This window comes from Balaenoptera physalus (genome assembly GCF_965194825.1).
Source record: "Balaenoptera physalus genome assembly, chromosome: 3".
Lineage (NCBI taxonomy): Eukaryota > Metazoa > Chordata > Mammalia > Artiodactyla > Balaenopteridae > Balaenoptera > Balaenoptera physalus.
In genome coordinates, this window is record NC_138890.1 from 20,117,729 (window position 1) to 20,142,642 (window position 24,914).

General features: G+C 50.4%; 1 protein-coding gene across 1 annotated transcript in view; it reads left to right on the plus strand.

The window, feature by feature from the left end:
- The window catches only part of COL23A1 (collagen type XXIII alpha 1 chain), a 368,401-nt gene that overhangs the window by 275,638 nt on the left and 67,849 nt on the right, over positions 1-24,914 (plus strand). The window contains exon 3 of the mRNA XM_082453629.1: positions 22,975-23,019. Coding sequence (XP_082309755.1) covers positions 22,975-23,019 — 45 coding nt within the window. The remainder of the gene's footprint in view (positions 1-22,974; positions 23,020-24,914) is intronic.

Sequence of the window (24,914 nt, forward strand, 5' to 3'; positions counted from 1 at the left end):
ACCAGCCAGCCAGGAGGAATTGCACAGGCCCCCAGTTCCTGGAACTTTCTCCTGATGGCACCATGTCACATGGGCAGCTATGTGGGCAACCTTTCATTCAAGCCTCATCCTGTGTCCAAATGTGGGTGCACTGAGACTGCTCAGGGAGGGTCCAAGTGGCAGGCATGACTCAGGGTCGATAAAGGCCTCAAGGGTGTGGGGCCTTTTTGGACCTTTGTTGGCTCTTATTCTGGCCAAGAAATAGCAAGCCTCTCCCAGTGGGAAGTTGGGGAGGCTTGAGTGCTTTGCAGGCTCTGCAGTTGACTCCCTCCTTGCTGGCAGGAGGATCCTGGGGCTTGGGTCTTGGAGAGGCCAAGGCTGGCCTACTCCATCTGATAAGACACAGCTGGAATTGAGGCTTCGTCCAGTTGTCTTAGAAATGGAAGCTGACTCTGGTGGATTCTGAAGTCAGACACAGCAGATTTCCATCTTGGCTGAGTCATCCACAGAAGAAATCAGATAGAGTAGTTTTCACCTGGGAATAAATTTGTTTCACAAAATCTGGAAATCAATTTGGCAGTGAACTTTCGGGGGGGTTGAGGGGACTAGGAGCAGAAATCCAGCTGACACTTGAAACCTGAAATTGGCCACCTAGACGAGGGCTTTGTGACTGACAAAAAAAGCTAACAGTGCTTCTTGGCTGGGGAGCCTGAAATCTGATCTGAGACCCCCAAGGCCAGAGCCTCCAGGCTGGCTGGGTTCCTACATACTCTTTGGCTTTTGTTGTCCTCAAGCTATATGTTCAGACCTGCCCTGTCTGTCTCACGAAACCATCCTGCCCTTTCCACCTGAGTCCCTTGCTGGGCTTAGTGAGGCCCCATCCTCTCCCCACTGCTTTGCTGCAAGAGGTGCCTGCCCGTCCCACCACCCCCCACCCCTGCTCCCAGCCCTCAAGTGGCCTCTGGGACCATGGGCATCCAAGTCAATACCTATTGTCAAGCCCTGCCCAGCCTAAGGGGGAGGAGGGACACCTGGAAATTTGTAAGCTCAGCCAGTGCCCAGATGATTCTCCCATTTGAGAACCACTAGCCTGAATGATAAAATACAAATTCCTTACGATTGGGCTCTGCAGACATTTAGGTCAGTGCTTCTCAAACTGTGGTTTTGGATTAACAGCATCAACATCATCTGGGAATTTTTGGAATTTCAAATTCCCAAACTTACTAAATCAGAGACTCTAGGGGTGAGACCCAGCCATCTGTTACAAGATCATTTCAGGTGATTCCGATGGGGGTGCAAAGTTGAAGCCCTGCTACTTCCTCTCACTGCAGAGCCTTTGTACCTGCTGTTCCTCCTGCCTGCAATGCCCTTCCTCTCTGCCCAGTCAGCTCCAGGCATCTCTCTGACCTCACCTTAAGCATAGGTTTCTCAAGGAAGCCCAGACCCTCCAGATCAGGTTGTGTTCACCTATCACATACTGTAAGAGGTCCCCATACTTTTCCTTCATAGCACTTACCAGTTTGTAATTTGGTACATTATTGGACCAGTGCCTGTCTCCCCCACTAGTCTGTAATGATGGTGGAGGCTATGCTATCTTACTCCCATTTTATCCCCAGTTCCTGGCATAGCACCTGACAAACAGAGGGGGTCTGTTGGTAATTATCACCTTCCTCTAAATAACATGAATATCCTGCAACTTGATATTTCAATTTTAGGCATTATCTATTAGAAGTCCAAAGCCTTCCCTTTTTTCAGTCCTTTGTGTGAAACCTGCCATTTTCTCTCTAGATGTTTTTGGAATCATCTGTTTAACCCCAGAGTTCTGAAATTTCAAGATGAAGTGCCTTGCCAGGGTCTGTTTTCTTTCACTGAGCTGGACTCTCAGAAAACCAAATTTCTTGAATTATTTTTTTAACAATTTCTCCTGCAAATTTCTTTGTTCCCTCTTTCTGAAGTTTTTTTGTTTGGTTGGTTGGTTGGGTGGGTGGGTGTTTTTGGTTTTGTTTTGTTTGCTTGTTTTTTATTAAGGGGTAAGGAGAGGGGGGACAGTCCCTTGTGTAATCATGATTTCCTGGACTGATTTTCTTATCTCTTCTTTCCAGTCATCTGCATCTATTTGTCTTGTTCTCCTTTCTTGGAGACTTCCCCCAACCTTTCTCTCACAACTCTTTCTAATGGAATTTTAATCTTTGCTATCATGGGTTTTTTAATATTTATTTATTTATTTTTGGCTGCATCTGGTCTTAGTTGTGGCACACGGGATCTTTCATTGCGGCCCGCAGGCTTCTCTCTAGTTGTGGCACGCGGGCTCCAGAACACATGGGCTCTGTAGTTGCCAATACCATCTCCGTCGCAACTACTCAACTCTGCCTTTGTGGCATAAAAGCAGTCATAGACGGTTCATAAACAAATGAACATGGCGGTGTCTTAATAAAGTTTTATTTACAAAAATGGAGGGTGGGCAAAATTTGGCCCATGGGCCATGGCTTGAGACCCCTGGTCTAGGTTCCAGCTCATCAGGTACCTGGTGCTGCCAGTTCCTGGGCTTTGGGTATTTGTTCTGTGTTGTAGATTGGGTTGCTCTTGAGGTGTCCCCAGTCCTGGCTTAAAATATCGGCTGACGAAGTGAGAGAGTGGCATTGACATATATACACTACCAAATGTAAAATAGATAGCTGGTGGGAAGCAGCCGCATAGCACAGGGAGATCAGCTCGGTGCTTTATGACCAGCTAAAGGGGTGGGAGGGAGACGCAAGAGGGAGGGGATATGAGGATATATGTATACATATAGCTGATTCACTTTGTTATACAGCAGAAACTAACACAACAATGTAAAGCAATTATACTCCAATAAAGATGTTTAAAATATATATATATTGGCTCTCCCATTTCTGCACAGGCAGTAATCCCTCATTTGTCTACTTCCCAGGTTCCTAAATATTGTTGCTAGTATTTCCTCTCCTGACCTGTTTGCCCTTGGAGCTCAGGTTTCTGGAAGTAGTAGAGATAAATGTATACATTCCATCTCCCATCCTTAAATACCTGGATTCTTTTTTTTTTTTTTTTAAAGATCCCTTGGGTTACCTCTATAAGCGTCTAGAACTAATGTTGATTAGGATTGGTTTAGGTTGTGTGTTTTCATCAAATGGTACTTTGTTGTTATTTTTTTTAATAAATTAATTGAACCCACACCATATAAAATGAAAGACTTCTGTAAAGACTTGAATATAAAATGACTCCTTCCTTTCTGAGGCATTGTTTTGGGAAAAAGCTTTACTTTATATTACAGCCATAATGCTAACAAAAACTGCTTTGTGAGAAAGGTATCAATATGTCCATTTTACAGATGGGGAAACTGAGGCCCAGAGTTACCCAAGCTCACTGGATGGTATGTGAGAGAGCAAACTTTGAACCCAGATCTCTTTTTACCATCCTGCTTCTGTGCTAAGGAAGTTGCCATGGGCTTTGATTTTGTTCTCTTAAGGAAGAGTGGCATGGCCAGATTTAGAAAGGTGCCTTGGATGAGGGGATTAGGGAAGAGGTCAGATGGGAGAAGCCAGCCTGGGGGAAGGGAGGCCATATGAGGAGGCTGCTGCAGATGGTTGAAGGCAGTGAGGCTGAGAGGGCCCATTTGACAGGGATTACAGAGACCATGGTCAGGATTTATAATTGAATAGGTGTGTGTGGAAGAGGGAGGCATGGAAGATGAACCTGTGATCAAGGGGAAACCCTCAGCCAGAGAGGGCAGAGGGACTGCCCTACCCTGTGGAGGGCCCTGCCATCCTCACCCAGGTGAGGCAGTGTCGGTCAGTCCGGCTCCAATGATGGTTGTTGAACCATGGCCACTCTGCAGGTTCCAGAGCCTAAGGCCTGGCCAGAGCCTAGAATTTGATAGGCATGGTCCCTGCTCTGCAAGCAAGGTCCTTTTTCTCAGCCCTTGGCATGGGACAAGGAGAAGGGAGGTGCTAAAATATCAGGGTTTGAGGGGTCCTTTGAGCTCTCTGCTTCCCAGAGAAGGATCACAACTTACCTGCCAGGGGGTTTCTGTTTAGCTCTGGGACACATGGTGTACAGGGAGAGCCCTGATCCCAAATGATCAGGCCCAGGTCCCAAGCACCATGGAAGCTTTCAAAGTGGGAGCAGATAGGCCGGTGGCTGGTGCTGTCCTGAGGGCTACCCCATGGCCAACGGCTGCAGCAACCTACAGGGACTGTCCGCCAGTCCTCAGACTCTGATATGAAGGTTCTGCTGCTTCTTCTCTGCCTGTTCCCTCTCCCGAGCCCCGGGTTGTCCTCTGCAGAATGGGGATGCAAGATCACTGGAGAGTGATACGTCTGAGTGGGCCCCATCAAGAAGTCTGTTTCTGACAGAAAATGTCTGCAAGGCAGAGGTGGAATTTCAGGCCTTAGAGGGGCTATTGACTCCACTCACCCCAAGCTGCCACTTCATTAGTTATGGGCAATAGGCAGGGCGGGCAGGTTTTCCATTTGTGGATGGCTTTATCTCTGCTCCTGTACCAGCCCTGCTCCCAGACATCCATGCTCCTTCCCCAGGCCCCCACAGCTCCTGCACGTCTCTCTAAGATCATTTCCCATGCTGGGCTATAAGTGGCTGTTTGCATATTATCCCCCAGCTCCTTGTGAGCTGCTCAAGAACAAGAACCAGATGTATTTATTTGAGTATCCCCAGTGCCTGGCACAGAGTGGGTTAATGTTGGATGGACGGATAGACAGATAGATGGATGGATGGATGGATGGATGGAAGGATGGGTGATCAAAAGGATGAATGAAACAGAGATGGATAACTTAACAGATGGGTGAATAGATGAACAAATATTTAGGTGGATATTTGATTGTCTGGATGAATAAAGTCTTTCATTCACTCAGAACTATGTAGTGAGTAGTTTTTCTACAGCGGGATATATGGATGAGCATGAGTAGAAGGAAAGAAAGAGAAATTGGGATGGAGGGAGAAACAGCATAACAGGTGAATAAACCGAGGAGGAACTGGAGAAACGCCTGGGCAGACAGACAGCCCATGTTCGCACGTTCACGGTCTCCTCTGAGGATGTCAGTGTCTGTGAGCTGAAGGAGTTGTTCCCAAGGTCCCAAGGGGGAGGGGTCCGGAGAAGAATTCACAAACACTCTCTGTCTACTAAAAAAAAATTTTTTCTCTAAATAAACTTTGAATCCACTTCCAAATATGTTTAGAAAGAGCAGTGGTGGCGTTCATGAAGGATGAATTACAAGTGATTCATTTGGAGCTGTGTTTAGGGACCCTCAGAAATACATACAGTCCCCAAAGCAAGTGTTAAAATGCGTATGAGACAAGAAACATATGCCGGGTATGATGATGTCAAGCAGGCTTACTGCAAGCATATGTGCTGTACTGTTGATGGAATACTCGGCAAGAGTTCCAGAAAGAGGCCTTTCCTGAAATGGAGGTCAATGAGAATACTCCCCCTTCTCATAAATCCTTGGGAAAAAATAGACCTGTCTCCCACACACATGCGGCTCATTATCTGGGGGCTCATGGATCTCCTCAGAGAGTGGTTAAGAGCAGTTTACTAGGGCTAAATCTGCCCCAAGTGGTTTCCAACAGCCCCAGCTAGAAAGACTGTGGCAGCTTGCCCTTGTTTCATCAATGGGTATTTTCCTACCCCAGTGGGCAGAGGGGGTGAGGCACATGTGCTAAATAATAAAGGAGACAAGATCACATCTTTTCCTTTCCCAATGCCCAGCAAAGATCAGACCCGGAGACAAGCTGCTGATGGACACCTTAGAGCCCAGAGCCTCTTTGCATGGCCTCTGGTGACCATCCACCTTAGTCCAGTTTAACTGGATTTGGCCTGAGCCAGGGCCAGGAGGACCAAGGCAAATTGAATATGGTCTCCACTTTGTGGGCTCACAGTCTAGCAGAGAGAGAGAGAGAGCTGGGCAGACAGCTCCATCCCAGTGCACTAAGTGCTGAAGCAAGTAAATATCCCTGGCCCAAGGGTGGGCAGCCAGGAAGGCTTTCCAGGGGAGGGTCCATGTCTTAGTTGGGTCTTGAAGGATGAGTAGGAGTTATTCTGGCAAGTAATGGGAGAAATGACATTGGAGACATGAGCAACACAACTGTGGGGCCGTGGTGTGTTCCGGGCCAGGAGTGATGTATGGAGGACAAGTAGGGGATGGGCAGAGCAGGCCAAAGAGGGATGTCTGGCTCAACCTGGAAGGGCCTTGACCAAAGAGCTCAGACTGTGGCCCAAGGTCAGTGGAGAGCCTGTGAAAGGCTTTAAAGGAAGTGGCATGATCAGATCTGTGGTTTAGAAGGACTGCACTGACTGTGGGGCAGAGAATGAAATCAAACAAGGGAGCCAGGGAGGAGGCTGTGACCATTGACCCAGGGAGATATGCTGGTACCAGACCTGGTGGGGACAGAGAGGGGTAGACTCTGGTTCTTTCTCTTCTGACTCTGTCATCTGGGGCGTGTTCCTTAACCTCTTGGTACTGTAAAATGGGCATAATAGCACCCACCGCATGGAGTTGTTGTGTGGTGCACGGTAATCCACGTAAAATGCCAGGACAGGGCCAAGACATGGTCAGCCAGTAGGCTGGTCGTCTTCTGTATTTGGAGGGGGTGCTCAGGAAGTGCGAATGGGATGGATCCACCCACCTTCCTGGGGGTTACTGGGTGGATGGTGATGCTGTTCACGGAGACTGGGAATTCAGGTGGAGAACTGGTGGGGCAGGGGACAAGGACTTTGGTTTAGGCCATTCAGCCAATTTCTACTAGGATTGGTGAGGAGCTTCTGTCCCACCTCATCTAATCCTGAGGCAGAATAGCCTGTGGCTCAGAGTATGATCTCTGGCACCAGACCACCTGGTCAAGTCCTGACCTTGCCACTGATACTGTGTGACCTCAAGCCAGTGACTTGCCCTCTCTGGGTCCAGTTTTCTCCTCAATAGAATGAGATGAAGGGTGGCTGTGAAAATTACAGGAGGATTGACATGACAGAGCTCAGAACAGCACCTGGTACACAGTAAATTCTAAGTGAGTGTGCACTGCAGTAGTCCTAATAGTAGTGGCGGTGGTGGTTGCAGTGGAAATCATTGCTGGTGGTTTATGAACCCACAACTGGTGTTCCTTGGGTTTTGTAAACTCACAGCTTGGCTCCAACCCCCCATCCCATGAGCACACAGAAGGTAATGTGAAAAGTACAAGGCTTGAAATCTTTTGTAAGAAAGAAAATAATATTTAAAGAGAGAGAGAAAGAAATCAATTGGGTTTTGAGTGTGCTTCCTGGACCAGCAGCAAGAGCATCCCCTGGGAACTTACTAAAAATGCAAATTCTCGGTCACTCCAGCGCCACTGAATATGAAGCTAGGGGTGGGGCCGAGGACCCCTGAGCACTTTGGAGGGTGACCCGGCCCTCCTGCACCTACAGAGCAGTACTGGACCTAGGACGGGAAAGGAGCTGCTTGTGTATGGGTCTCTGGCCAGACGATGGCATCTGGATAGAGGGGAGAAGCCCCAGGCAGTCCCCAGTTCTTTTCCTTTAAAAAAAAAGAAAGAAAGAAAGAAAGAAAGAAAAAAGGCAAGTGCTTTGGAATTGGACACAGCAGGATTTGAATCCCAGCTCTGCCACACACCAGGTGTGTGACTTGGGACAAGTCCCTTCTCTTGTACTCCATTTGTAGGGTAGGGTAGATGCCACCTCCCTGGCAGGGGTGCTGAGCGGAACAGATGAGTGAACACTTGTACAGCCCTGAGCACAATGCCTGGCATGTTGCAGGTCCACAAGCAGGAGCCACTTTCCTTCCTTCCCACGGCTTTCCAATTCCCTACTCCAGAGCTCTGGGAACAGCCAAAGTGGTGGTGACATCTCCCCATGGCAGAAGCCTGACCTGGAGCTGTAGGCAGGAGTTGGGGCCTGTGTATGGGAGCTGCCGCTCTCAGCAGGGGACTCCCATCTTCCCAGGCAGGGCTCCTGCATGCCCTACCCAGGGGCCACCCTCCAGATAAGGCCAGCCCCAGCCAGAGAAGCACAAAACCTAGGGAGGGAAAGAAAGGGGCCACTTGTGTCTGAGGACACCAGGCCTCTCTGGCCAGACTGTGGCATCTGAATAGATGGGAGATGGTCCCAGGGAGTCACCAGTGTCCCCACAGTCAGGGGCCCTGGGGACCAGGTGAGCCTAGGAATCCTGATGGCTGTGCACAGCTGGCCTGCCCACACCCCGCTTTCAGCTGCCACAGCCCACAGGCCCCTGCCCACCAGTGCCTCCCACTCAGGTAGTGCCACATAAGTCCAACGTCCTCCACCCCCAACGTCCTCCACCCCAACGTCCTCCAGCCAGCCAGGGAGCAGACCTGTCCAGCCTCCTTCCACTCTAGACAGCTGTGGGGAGGAGGGGACAGTCGAACAGGTCCTGGAGAGGTCAGTTTCCAGGCACAGGGAAGGTCCTTACAGATGGAGAGTGGCACAATGAGGGCACGAGCACACCTGAGCTTGCAGGGACAGCGTGTCATGGGGTCGTCCCACTGGCGACATAGCCAGTCCCCACCCTGTCACACTGTGTCATGGCTAGTGCCTCAGCGGGCCGGTATCTCTGGGCCACAGAACCCAGAAACAGGACCCATGCCGGGTCCATCACGGGATTCCCAGTGCCTGCAGGGCCTCCGGTGGATGTTTCGGGAATGACTACCTGAGTGACAGACTGAGGATTGGGTATTCAAATCCCCATTTGGGGCCTAGGAAACTGAGGATCTGAGACGTTAAATGTCATGTGTTATCTCAAAGGACCTTAGGAACTGGGGTCACTATCTCCAGTCCAAAGGTAAGGAGACGGACGCTCTGAGGCAGGAATTGGCTTGCTCCAGGCCATACTAGTGAAAGCAGAATTTCTAGGACACAAATACGATCCTTCTTCTTTAGAAAACAGGCTTTGTGATGGTAGGAACCCTGTCTGTCTTGTTTACAAAGGTACAGGGGATGAAATCAGTCTTTTGAGTTTTATACCCTTCCAAAGGTGCTCGGGAAGACAGCCTGGTAGGGCATGGCCTATGATCCCAGAAAGACAGAGAGGGAGAGGAGGGCTATCTTCTCCCAAGGGGACCAGGAATGAATAGGAACACCAAGCACAGGACAAGCCTCTTTTCTGCTAGAAATGAAAAATGCTGCCCAGCTAAACAGAGTTACCATGTGACCCAGCAGTTGTACTCCTAGATATGTACCCAAGAGAATTGCAAGGAGGGACTCAAAGAGGTACTTGTGCATCAGTGTTCACTGAAGCATCAGGGTAGGTGGAAACAGCCCAAGTGTCCATCACCAGATGAATGGATAAACAAAATGGGTGAACAATGGAAGAATATTCAGCCATAAAAAGGAATGAAGTCCTGCTCCATGCTTGCTTTAGTCTGTTCAGGCTGCTATGACAAAAATACCATGGACTGAGTGCCTTAAACAGCAAATATTTATTTCTCACAGTGCTGGAAGCTGGGAAGTCCAAGATCAAGGCACTGACAAATGTGGTATCTGGTGAGAGCCCACTTCTGTTCACAGATGACCATCTTCTTGTATCTTCACATGGCAGAAGGGATGAGGAAGCTCTCTAGGGTCTCTTTTATAAGGGCACTAATCCCATTCATGATGGCTCCACCCTCATGACCTAATCACCTTCCAAAGGCCCCATCTCTTAATACCATTGCCACATTGGGAGTTAGGATTTTGATATATGAATTCTGGGAGGACACAAACAGTCTGTAACCAAGCTGCAACATGGGTGAAACTTGAAGGCATTATTCTAAGTGAAATAAACCAGACACAAAAGGTCAAATACTGTATGATTCCACTCATATGAGGTACCTAGTATAGGCAAATTCATAGAGACAGAAAGGAGACTAGTGGTTTCCAGGGACTGGGGGAGGGGGAATAGAGGGTTATTGTTTCATGGGTATGGAGTTTCAGTTTTACAAGATGAAAAGAGCTATGGAGGTAGGGATGGTAGGGATGGTTGTACAACAGTGTGAAAGTACTTAATACCACTGAATTGTACTCTTTTTTTTTTAATAATTTTTTTTTTTTTTTTGCTCCGTAGGGTCTTCGTTTTTGTGCGTGGGCTTTCTCTAGCGAGTGAGGGCTACTCTTCATTGCGGTGCAAGGGCTTCTCATTGTGGTGGCTTCTCTTGTTGCGGAGCACGGGCTCTAGGTGCATGGGCTTCAGTAGTTGTGGCACGCGGGCTCAGTAGTTGTGGTGCACGGGCTTAGTTGCTCCACAGCAAGTGGGATCTTCCCAGACCAGGGATTGAAACTGTGTCCCTGCATTGGCAGGCGGATCATTCTTAATCACTGCGCCACCAGGGAAGTGCCCTGAACTGTACTCTTCAAAATGGTTAAGATGCTGAGTTTTATGTATATTTTACCACAATTTTCTAAAAATATTAACATTTTTAAAAATATAATGTAATATACCAAAAACTATTGGGTGGTTCATATGGTATGTGAATTATATCCCAGTAAAGCTGTTTAAAAAAATTATGCTGCTCATAACACAGCTGGACACAGTGTGCCGACCCTTCCAGGGCCAGGGTAAAGAACTGCAGATGTTGGAGCACATGGGCCTGCCCACACCCCAGCGTTTGAGTGTGCGGGGAGGGCCATGGGACCCCCAGGCCCCCATAAGGGGCCAGTGGCTGAAGGACAGGGAGCCACTGCTTTACTAGGGAAGGAGGAGCAGGAAGACGGCAGAGTCGCCCCCTAGCAGCCTGCCTTCAGTGGACAAGGGCCAGGAAACTCAGACCCAGCTCTTGACTGCTGACATTCTCCAGCGGGAGCCATGGTCCTTGCCCTGGCCCTGGAGGTCAAGAAAAACAAATGGTGACTCACTCAGGCCCCTTGGGAGTGTGAGTCAATAGTGCAGGGAACTGTGTGGGGCCTCACGGGCCAGGATGCTGGGAGCAGCCCAGCAGGGGCCTCCGCAGAACTTTTCCACTCAGCCTCTTGGCTGCTGTGGGGTGTGTGGTCAGTGAAGCTGGAGCAGCTTCCTCAGAACTCAAAGTCCTGTCAGCGGGCAGCAGAGGGGCCTGAGCTGTGGGGCCACTTGACCTTGGACAGCCCCTCTCCCACTCTGTAACAGGGACGCTGGTGTCCCTGCCTCATGGGTCTGCTGCGAGAATTATGTGAGGTGCCAGCAGGTGATGGCAGCAGGTGTCTCATCGGTGACACCTTGGTGCCCTCCCACCACCAGAACAGAGTTCATTCATGCTCTGACCATTTGTTTAGCACCAACCCATGTGTCACTACCGCCTATCAGGCAATAGCCATGAACCAGCACACAGGAGCCCTATCCTCAGGGAGCTGACATTCTAGTGAGGAGAGAGAAACCATAAACACTGAAAAGCAAATAAAATAAATAAACCAGGTAATTTTGGTAGAGATAAGTGACTGGAAGAAAATAAAACAAGAAAACATGCCAGAGAGGGTGATCAGTGAAGGTGTCCAGGAAGCTCAACAAAGAGTTCGCCATGCAGAATAGCCCCAGCTATGCGAGGAGAGCCCCAGGACAGAGGGAACAGCAGGTGCAAAGGCCCTGAGCTAGGACCGGCCTGGCTGGCTTGAGAAGCAGAAGGAAGGCCGTGTGGCAGGGGGTGTAGGTGGGGAGTGAGGGGGAGCAGTGGGAGATGGGGCAGTGTGGAGAGCCTCCTTCCTCACAGGCTGCCCACTGAAGTGACCAACCATCTGGTTTGCCTGGGACTGTCCCAGTTTTAGCACCAAAAGGCCCAAGAAACCCCTCAGTCCTGAGCACACTGGGATAGTTGGTCACCCTAGTGCCCACTTGCTTCCCTTATTTCCTGGATGCGGAAGTGAAAGCACCCTAGGCCCTGCTGGGGGCTGGCATGCCCTTCTCTCAAGAGAGCTCTGTTCTCCTGTCCGCAAGAGTGGGAGGCCTGGGACCAGCGCCCTTAGGGTCAAGTTGCCTTGGAGGGGGTGGGACAAGCTGAGTGGCCAGCTTTTCCCTGAGGGTCACTTCCTAAGTCCATGTCCACCAGCATGCTGGCCATGTTCTGAAGGCCTCACTTGCTCTTTTCTAGGACCTTCTGATGGACTTTTAACATGTAGGTTAAGAGGAATTCTCATGGAAATCAAAGCTCACATGAAGGGCTTTTAAGCTTTAAAAAATAAAATATTTGGGCTGGCCAAAAAGTTCGCTCTGTTTTTTCCGTAAGATGGCTCTAGCTAGTAGCGCTTAGTTGTCTCTAACTTCATTCAAAACAATTTTGTTAGATTGTATTGTGACAGCTGTCATATCAGTGCATTTTTTAAAAAACTTATCAAAATTGGTGAATTTTTGTGTAGCCATTTTAATATTGAAGATGGAAGAAAAAAAGCAACATTTTTGGCATATTATGCTTTATTATTTCAAGAAAGGTAAAAACATAACTGGAATGCAAAAAAAAGATTTGTGCGGTTTATGGAGAAGGTGCTGTGACTGATGGAACATGTCAAAAGTAGTTTGCAAAGTTTCGTGCTGGAGATTTCTCGCTGGACGATGTTCCACGGTCGGGTAGACCAGTTGAAGTTGAAGTTGATGGAGATCAAATCGAGACGTTAATTGAGAACAATCAACGTTACACCACGTGGGAGAGAGCCAACATACTCAAAATAACCAATTCAAGTGCTGAAAATCATTTGCACCAGCTTGGTTATGTCAATCGCTTTGATGTTTGGGTTCCACATAAGCGAAAAAAAGCCTCCTTGAGCATATTTCCACATGCGATTCTCTACTTAAACGTAATGAAAACATTCCATTTTTAAAACAAATTGTGACGGGCGATGAAAAGTGGATACTGTACAATAATGTGGAACGGAAGAGATCGTGGGGCAAGTGAAATGAACCACCACCAACCACACCAAATAAAGGTCTCCATCCAAAGAAGGTGGTGGTGTGTATATGGTGGGATTGGAAGGGAGTCCTCTATTATGAGCTCCTTCCAAACGATTAATTCCAACAGGTACTGCTCCCAAGTAGACCAACTGAAAGCAACACTCCACGAAAAGTGTCAATAGAAAACGCATAATCTTCCATCAGGATAACGCAAGACCGCATGTTTCTTTTTTTTTTTTTTTAACATCTTTATTGGAGTATAATTGCTTTACAATGGTGTGTTAGTTTCTGCTTTATAACAAAGTGAATCAGCTATACATACGCATATATCCCCATATCTCCTTCCTCTTGCGCCTCCTTCCCACCCTCCCTATCCCACCCCTCTAGGTAAGACCACATGTTTCTTTGATGACCAGGCAAAAACTGTGACAGCTTGGCTGGGAAGTTCTGATTCATCGCCGTATTCACCAGACATTGCACCTTCAGATTTCCATTCATTTTGGTCTTTACAAAATTCTCTTGGACTTCCCTGGTGGTGCAGTGGTTGAGAATCCGCCTGCCAATGCAGGGGACGCGGGTTCAATCCCTGGTCCAGGAAGATCCCACATGCTGCGGAGCAACTAAGCCCGTGCGCCACAACTACTGAGCCTGCGTGCCTAGAACCTGTGCTCCGCAACAAGAGAAGCCACCGCAATGAGAAGCCTGCGGACCGCAACGAAGAGTAGCCCCTGCTCGCCGCAACTAGAGAAAAGCCCATGCACAGCAACGAAGACCCAATGCAGCCAAAAAAAAAAAAATTCTCCTAATGGAAAAATTTTCAATTCCCTGGAAGAGTGTAAAAGGCACCTGGAATAGTTCTTTGCTCAAAAAGATAAAAAAGTTTTGGGAAGATGGAATTATGAAGTTGCCTGAAAAATGGCAGAAGGTAGTGGAACAAAACGGTGAATACGTTGTTCAATAAAGTTCTGGGTGAAAATGAAAACTGTGTCTTTTATTTTTACTTAAAAACCGAAGGAACTTTTTGGCCAAACCATAAAAACTTTTCATTCTCCGAAAGCAATAAATCCTGGCCTTCATTAAGTTCAAGGGGATACATTGGCCCATGTGTCAGTGATTAAGGCTTTGGGGTGAATGGAGAGCGGAGGAATTTGGTGTCTTTGGGGTGTGCTGGTTTCTGTGCACTTCTCTGGAGCCTGTTTTCCAACAGGAAACAGGATCCCAGGAGATGATAGGCTCTGGTGAGAAGTCAATTCGCACTAGCACAGATCTGGGTCTGACTAAGCCCCACAGATCTGCCCCAAGCTTTCCCACCCACCACTGACCACCCAACACCAACTCCTCACAGCCTGTGCCCTGGATACAGTCGCCACCTGCACAGGAACCAGCAGTCAGGAGACACAGTTTCTTTGTGTGCAATACCTGTCTTAGCCAGGGCACCAGCTCTTTCCACAGTCAGGTTAACATGACTCTGCCTTCACCCTTTGAGAGCCCAAGAAAGTCCTTCTGCCCTTTCTGGACCTTCCCACTCGCCCCTTCCAATCCAGGCCAGCTGGCCAGTCAGGCATGGCCTCTTCAGCCCTCAGAGATGTACTCATGGCCTTGAGCCCCATGGAAGAGAAGGGCCATGATCTCTCTCCATCCCTCTGAGGGGCTTTTCACTCTTCACGCAGGTTTGCTCAGCCCTCCCTTCAGCAGCCTGAGCCGAGGGCTGTGGGAGGCAGCTCTGCCAAGTCCAAAAAGGGGCCTGTTACTGGGCTGCCCCAGCATGGGTCCACATGACTTACCCACCTGTCACTCAGAAGGGCCCCTTCAAGTAGTCTCTTGAAATCTCCACTGTAAGAAACAGAAGCCCTTTACTGAAAGCCCTTCCATGAGCCCTATCGCTCTGACCCAGAAACCATGTACCAACCCTAGTCCCCTCCACCTGTGTTCTGCTTCTCTCCAGGTCCTCTGGATGAGACATTCCATTTTTTGTTTAGCTCTGATGCCTACACCATGGTCCGTTTCCCCAAAAAGGAGACACTCAGGAGGGTAGTGCTGGTGCCAGCAAGAGCTCTGGCAGACCCAGGCCCAACTCCTGGCTCCTGACTAGCTCTGGCTTGAAGAGTTCACCTCGCCTTGGGCCTCAGTTTCTTTTCTGTGAGTGGACCAATTATATCCACATCTCAGAGTTACCAGCAGGATTAAAGAGACAATAAAAACACCCAGCACATGGCCTGAACAGGCTCAGCGCGTGTCAGCCGCTCCACCTCTCCCCGGGCCCGCTGCGCCCCCCACTTCTGAGCCCCTCCCACCGGGACCCTTGGGACCCTTAGGAGGTGGCTCTTGGGTCTGGTGTGCCACCAGTATGAGTAATGGGTCTGGACTCTGTGATCCCATTTAAAAAGCCTTTTTAAAGCTGTTCCTGACTCAGGAGACGAACCAGCCCACAAACAATAGGCATTTCAAGTGGTGTAAGGAGGGCATGCCAAAAGCTGGCCAGAGTCTGCTCCAGTGCTGGCAGCATGTGGCCTTTTATTTCAATATTTAATTCACAGAGTTCTAAGAGCCACCTCTGGGCCCCTTCCATTTTGTGTGGTTTGCAATATATTTTAAAAAATAATAATAACAAATGCCAAGAAATGGTTATAAAAATTGTGGACTATTCTACCCGCCCATCTTCACAAGCATCTTCTTGTGCAGGAGGCCGATGGCAGGGCTGGGATGCCAGGGCTCAGGGTCTCACTGCATGGTCCCACCCACACCAGCTGTATGACCTCAGAGTGTCAATTAATCTCTTTGTGCCTCAGTTTCTCCATCTATGAGATGGAGATCATAATAGTAGCCTTCCTCCAAGGTTTGATGTGAAGAATATATGAGTTAGTACCGTGGAATCGAGATCAGTGCCAAGTATAAACATTCAATAAATGGTACCACCTACCTCTTGTTTTTCTTGAACACTGTTGTGGGGCTCCTGTGGCTATCCAGAACCATCCGCTCCTTTGGAGGGAACATCAGCGTCCATATCTGAGGCCCTTTGTGGATGTGAGGGTGGGGCGATCCACCGGCCCTGGCCCCCGAGATGGGCTCTGTTCATGTGGTCACTGAATGGCACAGTGTTCAAGCAGGCTCTCCAGGTCTGGCCATTGGGCAGTAGGAGTCTGCACGGGCCTGGACAACCATCGTAGCTCCCAACAGACACTTGCCTTACGACCCCAGCAGCCTGTAGCATTGCTTCTCCAGACTGCTTCAGGACCTTGCAACTGGCGGCAGGGCTCCGTGCCACTGGGCTCCCGTCAGCATGGCGGGTGGTGGAGGACAAGCCTGCAGGACCTAAACGCCTTCAGAATGAGCTGTATTTGCTGTGCAAGAGGCTGTGATTTGAATTCCTGGACGACAACGTGACCCCCCCCTGGAGCCCAGGCAGCCTGCCAGCTGGCCAGCCTCTTCCGCTGTCAGTGTCGCCTCCAGGGGTGCCATGTCCCCCAGGCCCTCCCAGAGGCGTCCACAGGCTGCACTGCCTCCCCCCTCCGAGGGACAGAAGGCTCTGTTAGGCCAGGCTGGAAATAAGCATGGTGAAACTCCCAGATGGGAGTTTCCGACTCCGAGGTCCGTCTGAAACTTGTAAAACAAAATGATCTGGGGAGATGTTTTAATGATCTGGTCATGGAAGCTCAAATTCAGGGACTTCCTCTGCCTTCTCTGCTCAAGACACACCCCTACGATGGCGCTGGGGCCGCAGCCTCCTTAGGGAGCACCAGGCTGAAGGTCTGGGGGATTCGGAACCACCTGACCCCAAACTCCCTTCCTGGAGTCCTGGGAAGAGGGTCAGGTAAGGACCCTCCAGAAGGGCCAGGTCTGAAAGACTCAGAGGCTGTGGACACATTCGGGGATGGTCTTAATCACAGTAGCTGAGGAGTTTAGAGGACGAGCCCTGGAGTCACACAGACCTAAGTGCAAATCCCTGTTCTGCCATCTCCTTGCTGTGTACCTTGGGGGACACCACTGTTCCAGGCTTTCAGTAGATATTCAGTGGTGTCGTTATAACCACACCGCCAACAGCATCACCATGGCCTCCACCAGGCAGACCTTGGTAGCTGAGAACACTGGGAGCATTTCTTTTCTTTTCTTTTAAATTGTGGTAAAATACACATAACAAAATTTACCATTTTAACCATTTTTAAGTATATAATTCAGTGGTATAAAGTACCTTCACATCATTATGTAACCATCACCAGCATCCATCTACAGAACATTTTTCATCTTGCAAAACTAAAATTCTGTCCCCATTAAACACTAATTCCCCATTCTCCTCACCCCCAGCCCCTGGCAACCACCATTCTTCTTTCTGTCTCTACGAATTTGACTACTCCAGGTACCTCATATAAGTGGAATCATACAGTATTTTTCCTTTTGTGACCGGCTTATTTCACTGAGCATAATGTCATCAAAGTTCATCCATGTGGTAGCATGTGTCAGAATTTCCTTCCTTTTTAAGACTGAATAATATTCCATTGCACATATATATTGTAACACATTTTGTTGATCCATTCACCATTGATAGACATTTGGGTTGCTTCCACCTTTTGCTGTTGCATCTGGGAGCCTTTCTTGACTTCTCTGAGCCTCAGTTTCCCCAATCTTTAGAGAAAAAGGAGCGGAGAGGATTTAAAGCATTTTTCAGAACTGAGTATAGATTCAATTAGATAAATTGCACAAAAGCGCCTGCCCTTAGGGGCTGGCAGGAGGGAGGAGCAGGGGCTGGGGTTTGGGTGGCGGGGTGTGTTGGGAGTGACTGTTGGAGCCAGGGGAAGAGGGAGAGGGAGGGGCCTGGGCAGGCTGTCCCCCAGTTGGCCCCAGGGTTGTGAGAGGGCAGCAATAAAGCAAGCGTTGCTGAAGGAGGTATCCTCAGGGGAGGGAGGTGCCGGGAAGGATTGAGGGAGACCGCCACTGCGAGAACCAGGTCCTCATTGCTCAGGCCTCCCTGGAGCCTGTCGGCGTTCAGGCCCCCTTTGGAGTCGGTCAGTGACCTGAGTGCTCCAGCCCAACCAGAGATGAGATTTTTGTCAGTTAGAAACGGTTCCAGTTTGTCTGGCCTTGAACAGTGCTTGAGAAAGGCATCATCCTCCCTGGAGTTACCTGATGTGCAGATGGTTGTCACAAGCAGAGTCATTTAGCAGCGAGCTGGAGCCCTCGCCAGCCCACGCTGTGCCTGAAACCTCAGGATTTCTTTGAGAAATCTCATTCCCAGACCACTTAGCCCGTGCATCCTGATCCCTAGGTCCACAGACAGACCATGATTAGGGACCTGGAAAAGCTCCAGACTGTCCCTGCCCCTGTGGGCTCAAGGTCAGGGTGTAATTGAGGGCTTAGCCCGCCTCTGGACTCAAACCCTGTCCACTATACCATACTTGAGCTACACTGAAATATAGCTGCCCTGTCTCAGGCTTCACCCACCTTGGGAAGCACGCAACCAATGTACATCAAGTCCCCAGATTCTAATGGCCCAGAGGCCCCTGCAGCCAGTTATTTCTTGGGGTCCCAAATAGGCCCCTCTTTTGTGCCCCCAAGCTGGTGTGTCCGCTGCCAGCTCAACTGTTTAACAGTTCTGCAAGGCAGGTGTAGTTGCCATCACCCCTAAAATTTTATCCTCACGGATTGGGAACCCAAAGCTCAGAGAGGTTGACTAACTTGCTCCAGGTTAAACAGCTTCCTTTCAGTCATGTCTTTTCCCCTTCTGCACCAGCATCACCTGTTGGTGTCTGTAGCTCAAAGCCTCTGGAAGGAAACTTTGCAGGTGCCACCATGGCAGCACCCACTGTGAAATACCAGCGTCCCCATGGCTGCCAGCCCCTGACCCAGAGCCGTGTGGGTCACACAGAGGTGAGAACAGCCTGAGCTGGTCTTCGTCACCTGGAGACTCTCCAGCCAGGACTGTTTTTCCAGCAGCATCCTTGGGCAAGACCTTAGTTTCTCCATCTATACATCAGCAGGTCGATCAAGACAGACTCCCAGGTGCCTTCCAGGGCAGCCTGAGTGTCTGAGTCTGTGCCAGCAGTGGGAAACATTCTGCCACTGTAGAAAGGAAGGAACAGAAGAAAACCAAGAAACAGAAAGCTCTGAGGCAAACTGCTGGGCCAGGAGCCTGGTTTTGCTTGTTCGGAGAACATCTGAGCTGCAGCCAGCTGGCCCGGCTATCCCTGGGAGCCCAGATCAATCTGCTGCAGGCCTGGCCCAGATGCCAGAGAACCACAACCCATCTGCCCTGCTGCTCGCCCCAGGGTGGCCACCCCTTCCATTGCCAAGGCTGCCTGCCTGGGGGTTCGACACATCTGGCACAACTGCCCTTGCACCTTAAGAATCACAGACTGATGACGAAGGGCTCCCCAAGGCGCCAGCTGCGTGGCCTTAGGCAAATCTTTTCACCTCACTTAGCGTCAGAGTTCCCCTCTATACAGGGCATACCAGCATCTTCTTCAGAGGGCTGAGCAGGGAATAGATGAGCTCCTTGGATGAGCCACAGGAGACCTGGAGCACAAAGGGTTCCAAGTTCATATTTGCTGGATGAGTAGCTGGCCTGGCACCTAGTAGATGCTGAACCAGGGCTGCTGACCATGGCCGGCCCTCAGCACCTGACAATCTAGAAACTCATGAAAGGCCGTCCTTCCTGCCTTCCCCACTACAAGTTCCACAATCCAGGCCTCGTGTGTGCAAGGCCTCTCTGTTTGCAAAAGTAGCAGACAGGGAGGCTAGTGGTCAGCATGGGACTCAGCTCTGGCACCCCCCACTCCCAGGACCTCTATTTGATCAAGCCTGGCAGGCCTCACCACCTCCATCTCCTGCCGTAGGGAGAAAGGAGAGAAAGTATTCCTCATCTAAACAGCTTTCCCCATCAAATTAGATAGTCTTGCATCTCTTCGAAGTCATGGATCTTGTTAGATTTGACAGTCTTTTAAAGAGATTGCCAAGAAATGGTAAGGAGGGACCTTAGGCTGCACAAGATGCGGACTGCACACTGCAGTGGACTACCTTCTGTTAGGAGGAGGACAAACGAGTCACAGCAGGAAGGGTGGGTGGAAGAGGCTAAGCGTGGGGGCAGCCTTTGCCTGATGCCAAGGAGGAAGGGGTCTCAGTTACGTGGGAGGCAGGAGGATGCCTCCAACAGCTCCCAGGTGGTTTCTGGCTTGGCTCTGTGGGCACTGATCATACCTACACCTAGGAGAGAAGAGAACGCTGTCGGGAGCACACGAAGAATTGGGAGATGATTTTGGGTTTGGACATGTTGCCTCTCAATAGAATTATCTTGGAGACAGTTGAATGAGTATGAATCTTCGAAGAGTGGGTTGACCAGTTGTCAGTTTGTGAGCTCTTCACACAGAGGCCTCCAGGATCTGGTTTGAATTGGCCTGCAGAGAGTTCACAAGCCTCGGTCTCCTTCTTTACTTAGGCCCTTTCAGTTGGGAGTCCTGTCCAGCCTGCCAGGACTACAGCCCCACAGGCCCTGTGCACTCAGCAGCCCCCAGGCCCCCCACCCACCCACTCCAGGCCTGCTGGGAGCTTCCCCCAAAGGCCCTGGGAGGCGGGGCACCCCACCCTGCCTGGGCAGCTGCCCACTTGCTAGCACCTTCCTCATTGGGCCTTCTGCCTAACCATGCCACCCAGGAGACCCACCCAGAAAAATCCATTAGTTCAGCCACCTCAGCGACAGTAAATGTCTTCATCTGGCTTGAGTTTCCCAGATGGAGAATTTTACAGTCGTACCCAGTAACGACCATTAGAAAACCATGGCGCTGCTTTAGCTTTCAGATCCAGGAAGAGCCTGGCTTACTCTCCCACTCTTGGGCCCCTTTCCTGCCACGTCCCATACGTCAGCCTGAGGCCCAGGGCGACTGAGCAACCTTGCTGAGCCAAGCACAGGCCTTTTATAGCCTGGTGAGAGCACAGAATCCAGGGACCAGTTTGCTGGACCTTGTGAGTGAAAGCTGGGCCTATTCTCTCCTACAACCAAAGGAGCATGATGCTGGGTGTGCCTTTGGGGTCCCTCTTCCCACACCCTCGCTCAACCTGAAAACAGATGTGCCTGGATAGAACGGGCCAAACACCGGCCAGCCTCACGAGGTTTCCAGGCGCTGTCAGCCCCATGAAGGAGCTGGGAGGAGAGCAGGACGCATGTTTAGCCGTGAGGGGTCTGAGATGTTGGTGAGACACGCACATGGAGGTGTTGAAGGCAGTTGTCCATGCACTGCAGGTGTTGCAGGCCTTGGCTGAGATCACTGACCTGGAGGCTCTTCATAAGCTGTTACACTGGTGTGAGGAGCTATTGTCTGTTATGGGGGTGCCAGAATCTTAGCCTCGCTAATCAACACAGCCCTGAGCCATTCCAGCATAAAACTCAAGGTCTCTGTCTGGTCTCAGGAAAAGTCAAGGGCTATGTAACTGGCATGAATTTCTACTCCCAGAACTCAGGGGTACATCGCTTATATGGTCAAATGATTTTAGACAGAGGCTCCAAGGCTACACAATGGGGAAAAGATAGTCTCTTCAACAAATGCTGTTGAGAAAACTGGATACCCACATGCAAAAGAATGAAGTTGGGTCCTTACCTTATACCATATACAAAAATTAGCTCAAAAGGTTAAAAGGTTAAAATTAACTCAAAGGTCAAAAAGGTAGCAAAAGCAAAAATAGACAAATTGGACTACATCAAACTTTAAAACTTCTGCACAGAGAAGGAAAACAGGAGGAAGAATCAGGGGTAGTTAGACTAATGGGGAGTGAAAACGGAGGCAGAGAGGGGAAGGCAAGGGAGCGTCAGGGAGGTTTGCAGCAGGGCTTCAGGAGCGGTGCTGGGATGAGAGGGCGCTGGCTGAGGCCGCAGACCTCCACTCCCAGGCCGGGTGAGCTGTGCTTTGGGCCCGGCTGCCGCCAGGTTCTGGGTTCCATGACCCAGAGCCCTCTTCCTCTTCAGCACCACAGTCACTCAGGTCTCAGGGGCTGACATGGGCCGAGGGGCAGAAGGCAGAGGCAGGATGATCTGCATCAGATTCAGAAAGTGCAAAAACGTATGGATGAGACTGGATACCAGAAAGAATGTGCATTGGAGTGCACATTATGTGCAATAAATCACAAGAAATTTATAAGCGGCTCCCTGGAGCTGTGGGGAAGGGGAGGGAGGTGCCAAAGGGTCTAGTGAGCAAAGGAAGGAAGTAGATGGATAGGATAGAGCCTGTTACCACCGAGTTTAAACATTTGAGATGCCATGATAGTGTCCTTATTGGTGCGTTGTCTCTGTTGTTTTATTTTAGTGAATATTAAAAAGCATTTGGGGCTTCCCTGGTGGCGCAGTGGTTGAGAATCTGCCTGCTAATGCAGGGGGCACGGGTTCGAGCCCTGGTCTGGGAAGATCCCACATGCCGCGGAGCGGCTGGGCCCGTGAGCCACAATTACTGAGCCTATGCGTCTGGAGCCTGTGCTCTGCAGCGGGAGGGGCCGCGATAGTGAGAGGCCCGCGCACCACGATGAAGAGTGGCCCCCGCTTGCCGCAACTAGAGAAAGCCCTCGCACAGAAACGAAGACCCAACACAGCCATAAATAAATAAATAAAATTAAAAAAAAAAAAAAGAAGAAGAAGATGGCTCTTAAAACCGCGCAGCTGGAGGAGCCACGTGTTTCCTGCTGGGATTCTCTCCATCTCTTCACTCTTAAAAAAAAAAAAAAAAAAGCATTTGTCCGGGCTTTTGTAAGATAACTCCTACCCTCAGCCTTATTTTTCTTGAAAGTCTGAAGTTTCTCAGTGGCAAACTCTTCTGCCTCAAGAGTTTCTAGGTAGTAAACCTTTTTGAATGGGAAAGGACTTGGGAATGAAATAATGAACAGATAATTGAAAAACTAAATGAATGAGTGAGGGATGAGAATGCAGCCCACAGGGGAGGATCCAGAGGAGCAGGGGGGAGGGAGGGGCAGGAGCTGGAGCTTTCTCCCCACTCCTCTCCCCTCCCCCAGCCAGCAAGGTGGTGAGCACGCTGCCCCCAGGCTGCTGTTACGGTTGTGGGTTGGGGGGTGGTGACGCAGTGGTGCTGGCAGCAGGCAGGCTGTGCCCAAGCTCACTGGCTTCCCTTCTTAACGAGTCCGTCCTTCTTTTCCTGTCTAGGCCCCCCTGGACGGCGTGGCAAGCCTGGAAGAAGAGGCGATTCCGGTGAGTCCCAGGTTTTCTTAGTTACTAAACCTAGGCCTGGAAGTCTGCCCTTGACCTGGGACCTGGCTGGAGGTGCCAATCCCCGCACCACCCCATAACTCAGGACTTTTGGTCCTGGGCCAGGTCTTTGTCTCCCCTCCAATTCCAGCCACTGTCCCCAGAGCTGCAGTGCCCAGTGCTGCCTTTCTTGGCTTCTTGACACCATTCCAGTGTTACAATTCCAGTGACAGTCCCCTCTATGCCCTTGGCCACCCCCCAAATCTCATTAACAGCCTCAGAAACTTTAATCCCTGGTCTCCCACTCTGAAACGGCCTCTTGTCTTTGCCGGACTCGCTGCTGTGGGTCCCTCAACACAAGATGGTTCTCCTGTGTGTCCCCATCCCTCCCCTGACATGGCCTGTCCTTCCCTTGGCAGAGGCACTAGGAGAAGATCCTTTCCATACCTTCCATGCAACCTGCAGACTCACCTGTACTCGCCGCCAGCCTCCCTCCTGCCACCTTCATTTCACCCAAAATGCACTCTCTCTGCATGTACCCTTCCCCCAACTCACAGTGAAGCTTCTCTCAGAGGCTACACACCCCTACCCCACTCCCATCTCCTCTGCCTTGCCTTCCACTCCTCCCAGCCCCTCCAGTCTCTTCTCACTGTCAAGCCACTCACATCCTTTTGGCCAGAGTTACCACTGACCACCTGATGGCCATACCAGCAGACACAGATGCGTTGCTGTCTCTCTTCCTGGGCCTCACATTGGCCATTCCCCTGAGTCCCCCTCTGACTCTTGCCTGCGTTTCCTCCCACATCTCTGACCCCTTCTCGTATGCCTTTCCTATAGGGCCCCACTTGCCTCTTAAATGGATCTACCCTTGGCCCTCTTCTCTCTCTCCCACCCCTGTGGCTCTGGCGCCCCCATAATGCTGATGACACCCCCCCCCTTCCTGCCTCCAGCCAAGTCATCTCCTCTGGACCCAGAGGTTGGACCTGGCCCCACTGAACCCAGCACTTCCCCAGCTGCTCTCCTCCAGCTCCCCATTGCAGGGAGGGGACCTCCAGCCACCTGCTTCCCTATGCAGACACCAGGGCATCATCCTTGATCCCTCCCTCCCCACTCCCACACCAAATCCCCACCCGTCTCCTCCTCAGTGTGTCTCAGCACTGTCCTCATCAGCACAGCCTCCTGCAGGTCTCACCGCTGTTCCTCCCGTGTCCCCTACCTCCAGCCTCATTGTGCATGTCCGGGGCCCTCCCACTCTGAGCCTGTACTCTTACGTCCTCCCCACCCCCAGAATGTCTCCTCCTCTACCTGGACTCTTACCCCAAGTTCACTATTCTTTGTCCTTTCCGTCTAGCTCAAGCATCTCCTCCAAAAAGGCTTATCTAATCCCTCTGGCTGGGGCTGTCACCAACCCAGCCAAGAGCCTGGTGCAGAGGAGGCTCCAGGGAATGGAAATACACAGAACAGTGAATGAATGAATGAATGAATGAATGCACACGTGCTCAGCCCCTAAGCAAATTCATAAGGAGAGCATGGTGGTAAAGGCAGATTGAGCCTGGGAGAAACGGGGCAGGTTCTCTCTGAACCTCAGACTCTTCTTCCTGACACTGGGCACGGGCCTCTTGTCCTCTCGTTTTGCTGCATGCTTGCGCTATTTAGGTCCCTACATAGAAGCCCTCCAGATAAACTCCCCAGAGTTCACTGGAAGGAAACACCTTTCCTGGAACGCTGTTTGCTTTGACTTCCAGAAGCTGAGGACTGTTTTGTGTTTGATTGCAATGGATTTTGTGTGTAATCACCTCCCTGCACCATCGGCCAAATACACACTTCATCACTCAGTTCTTATTTCTGCCCTCGTAAAAGGTTTTATTGCCTTTTATTGTAAGCTCCTGAAGTCCTTT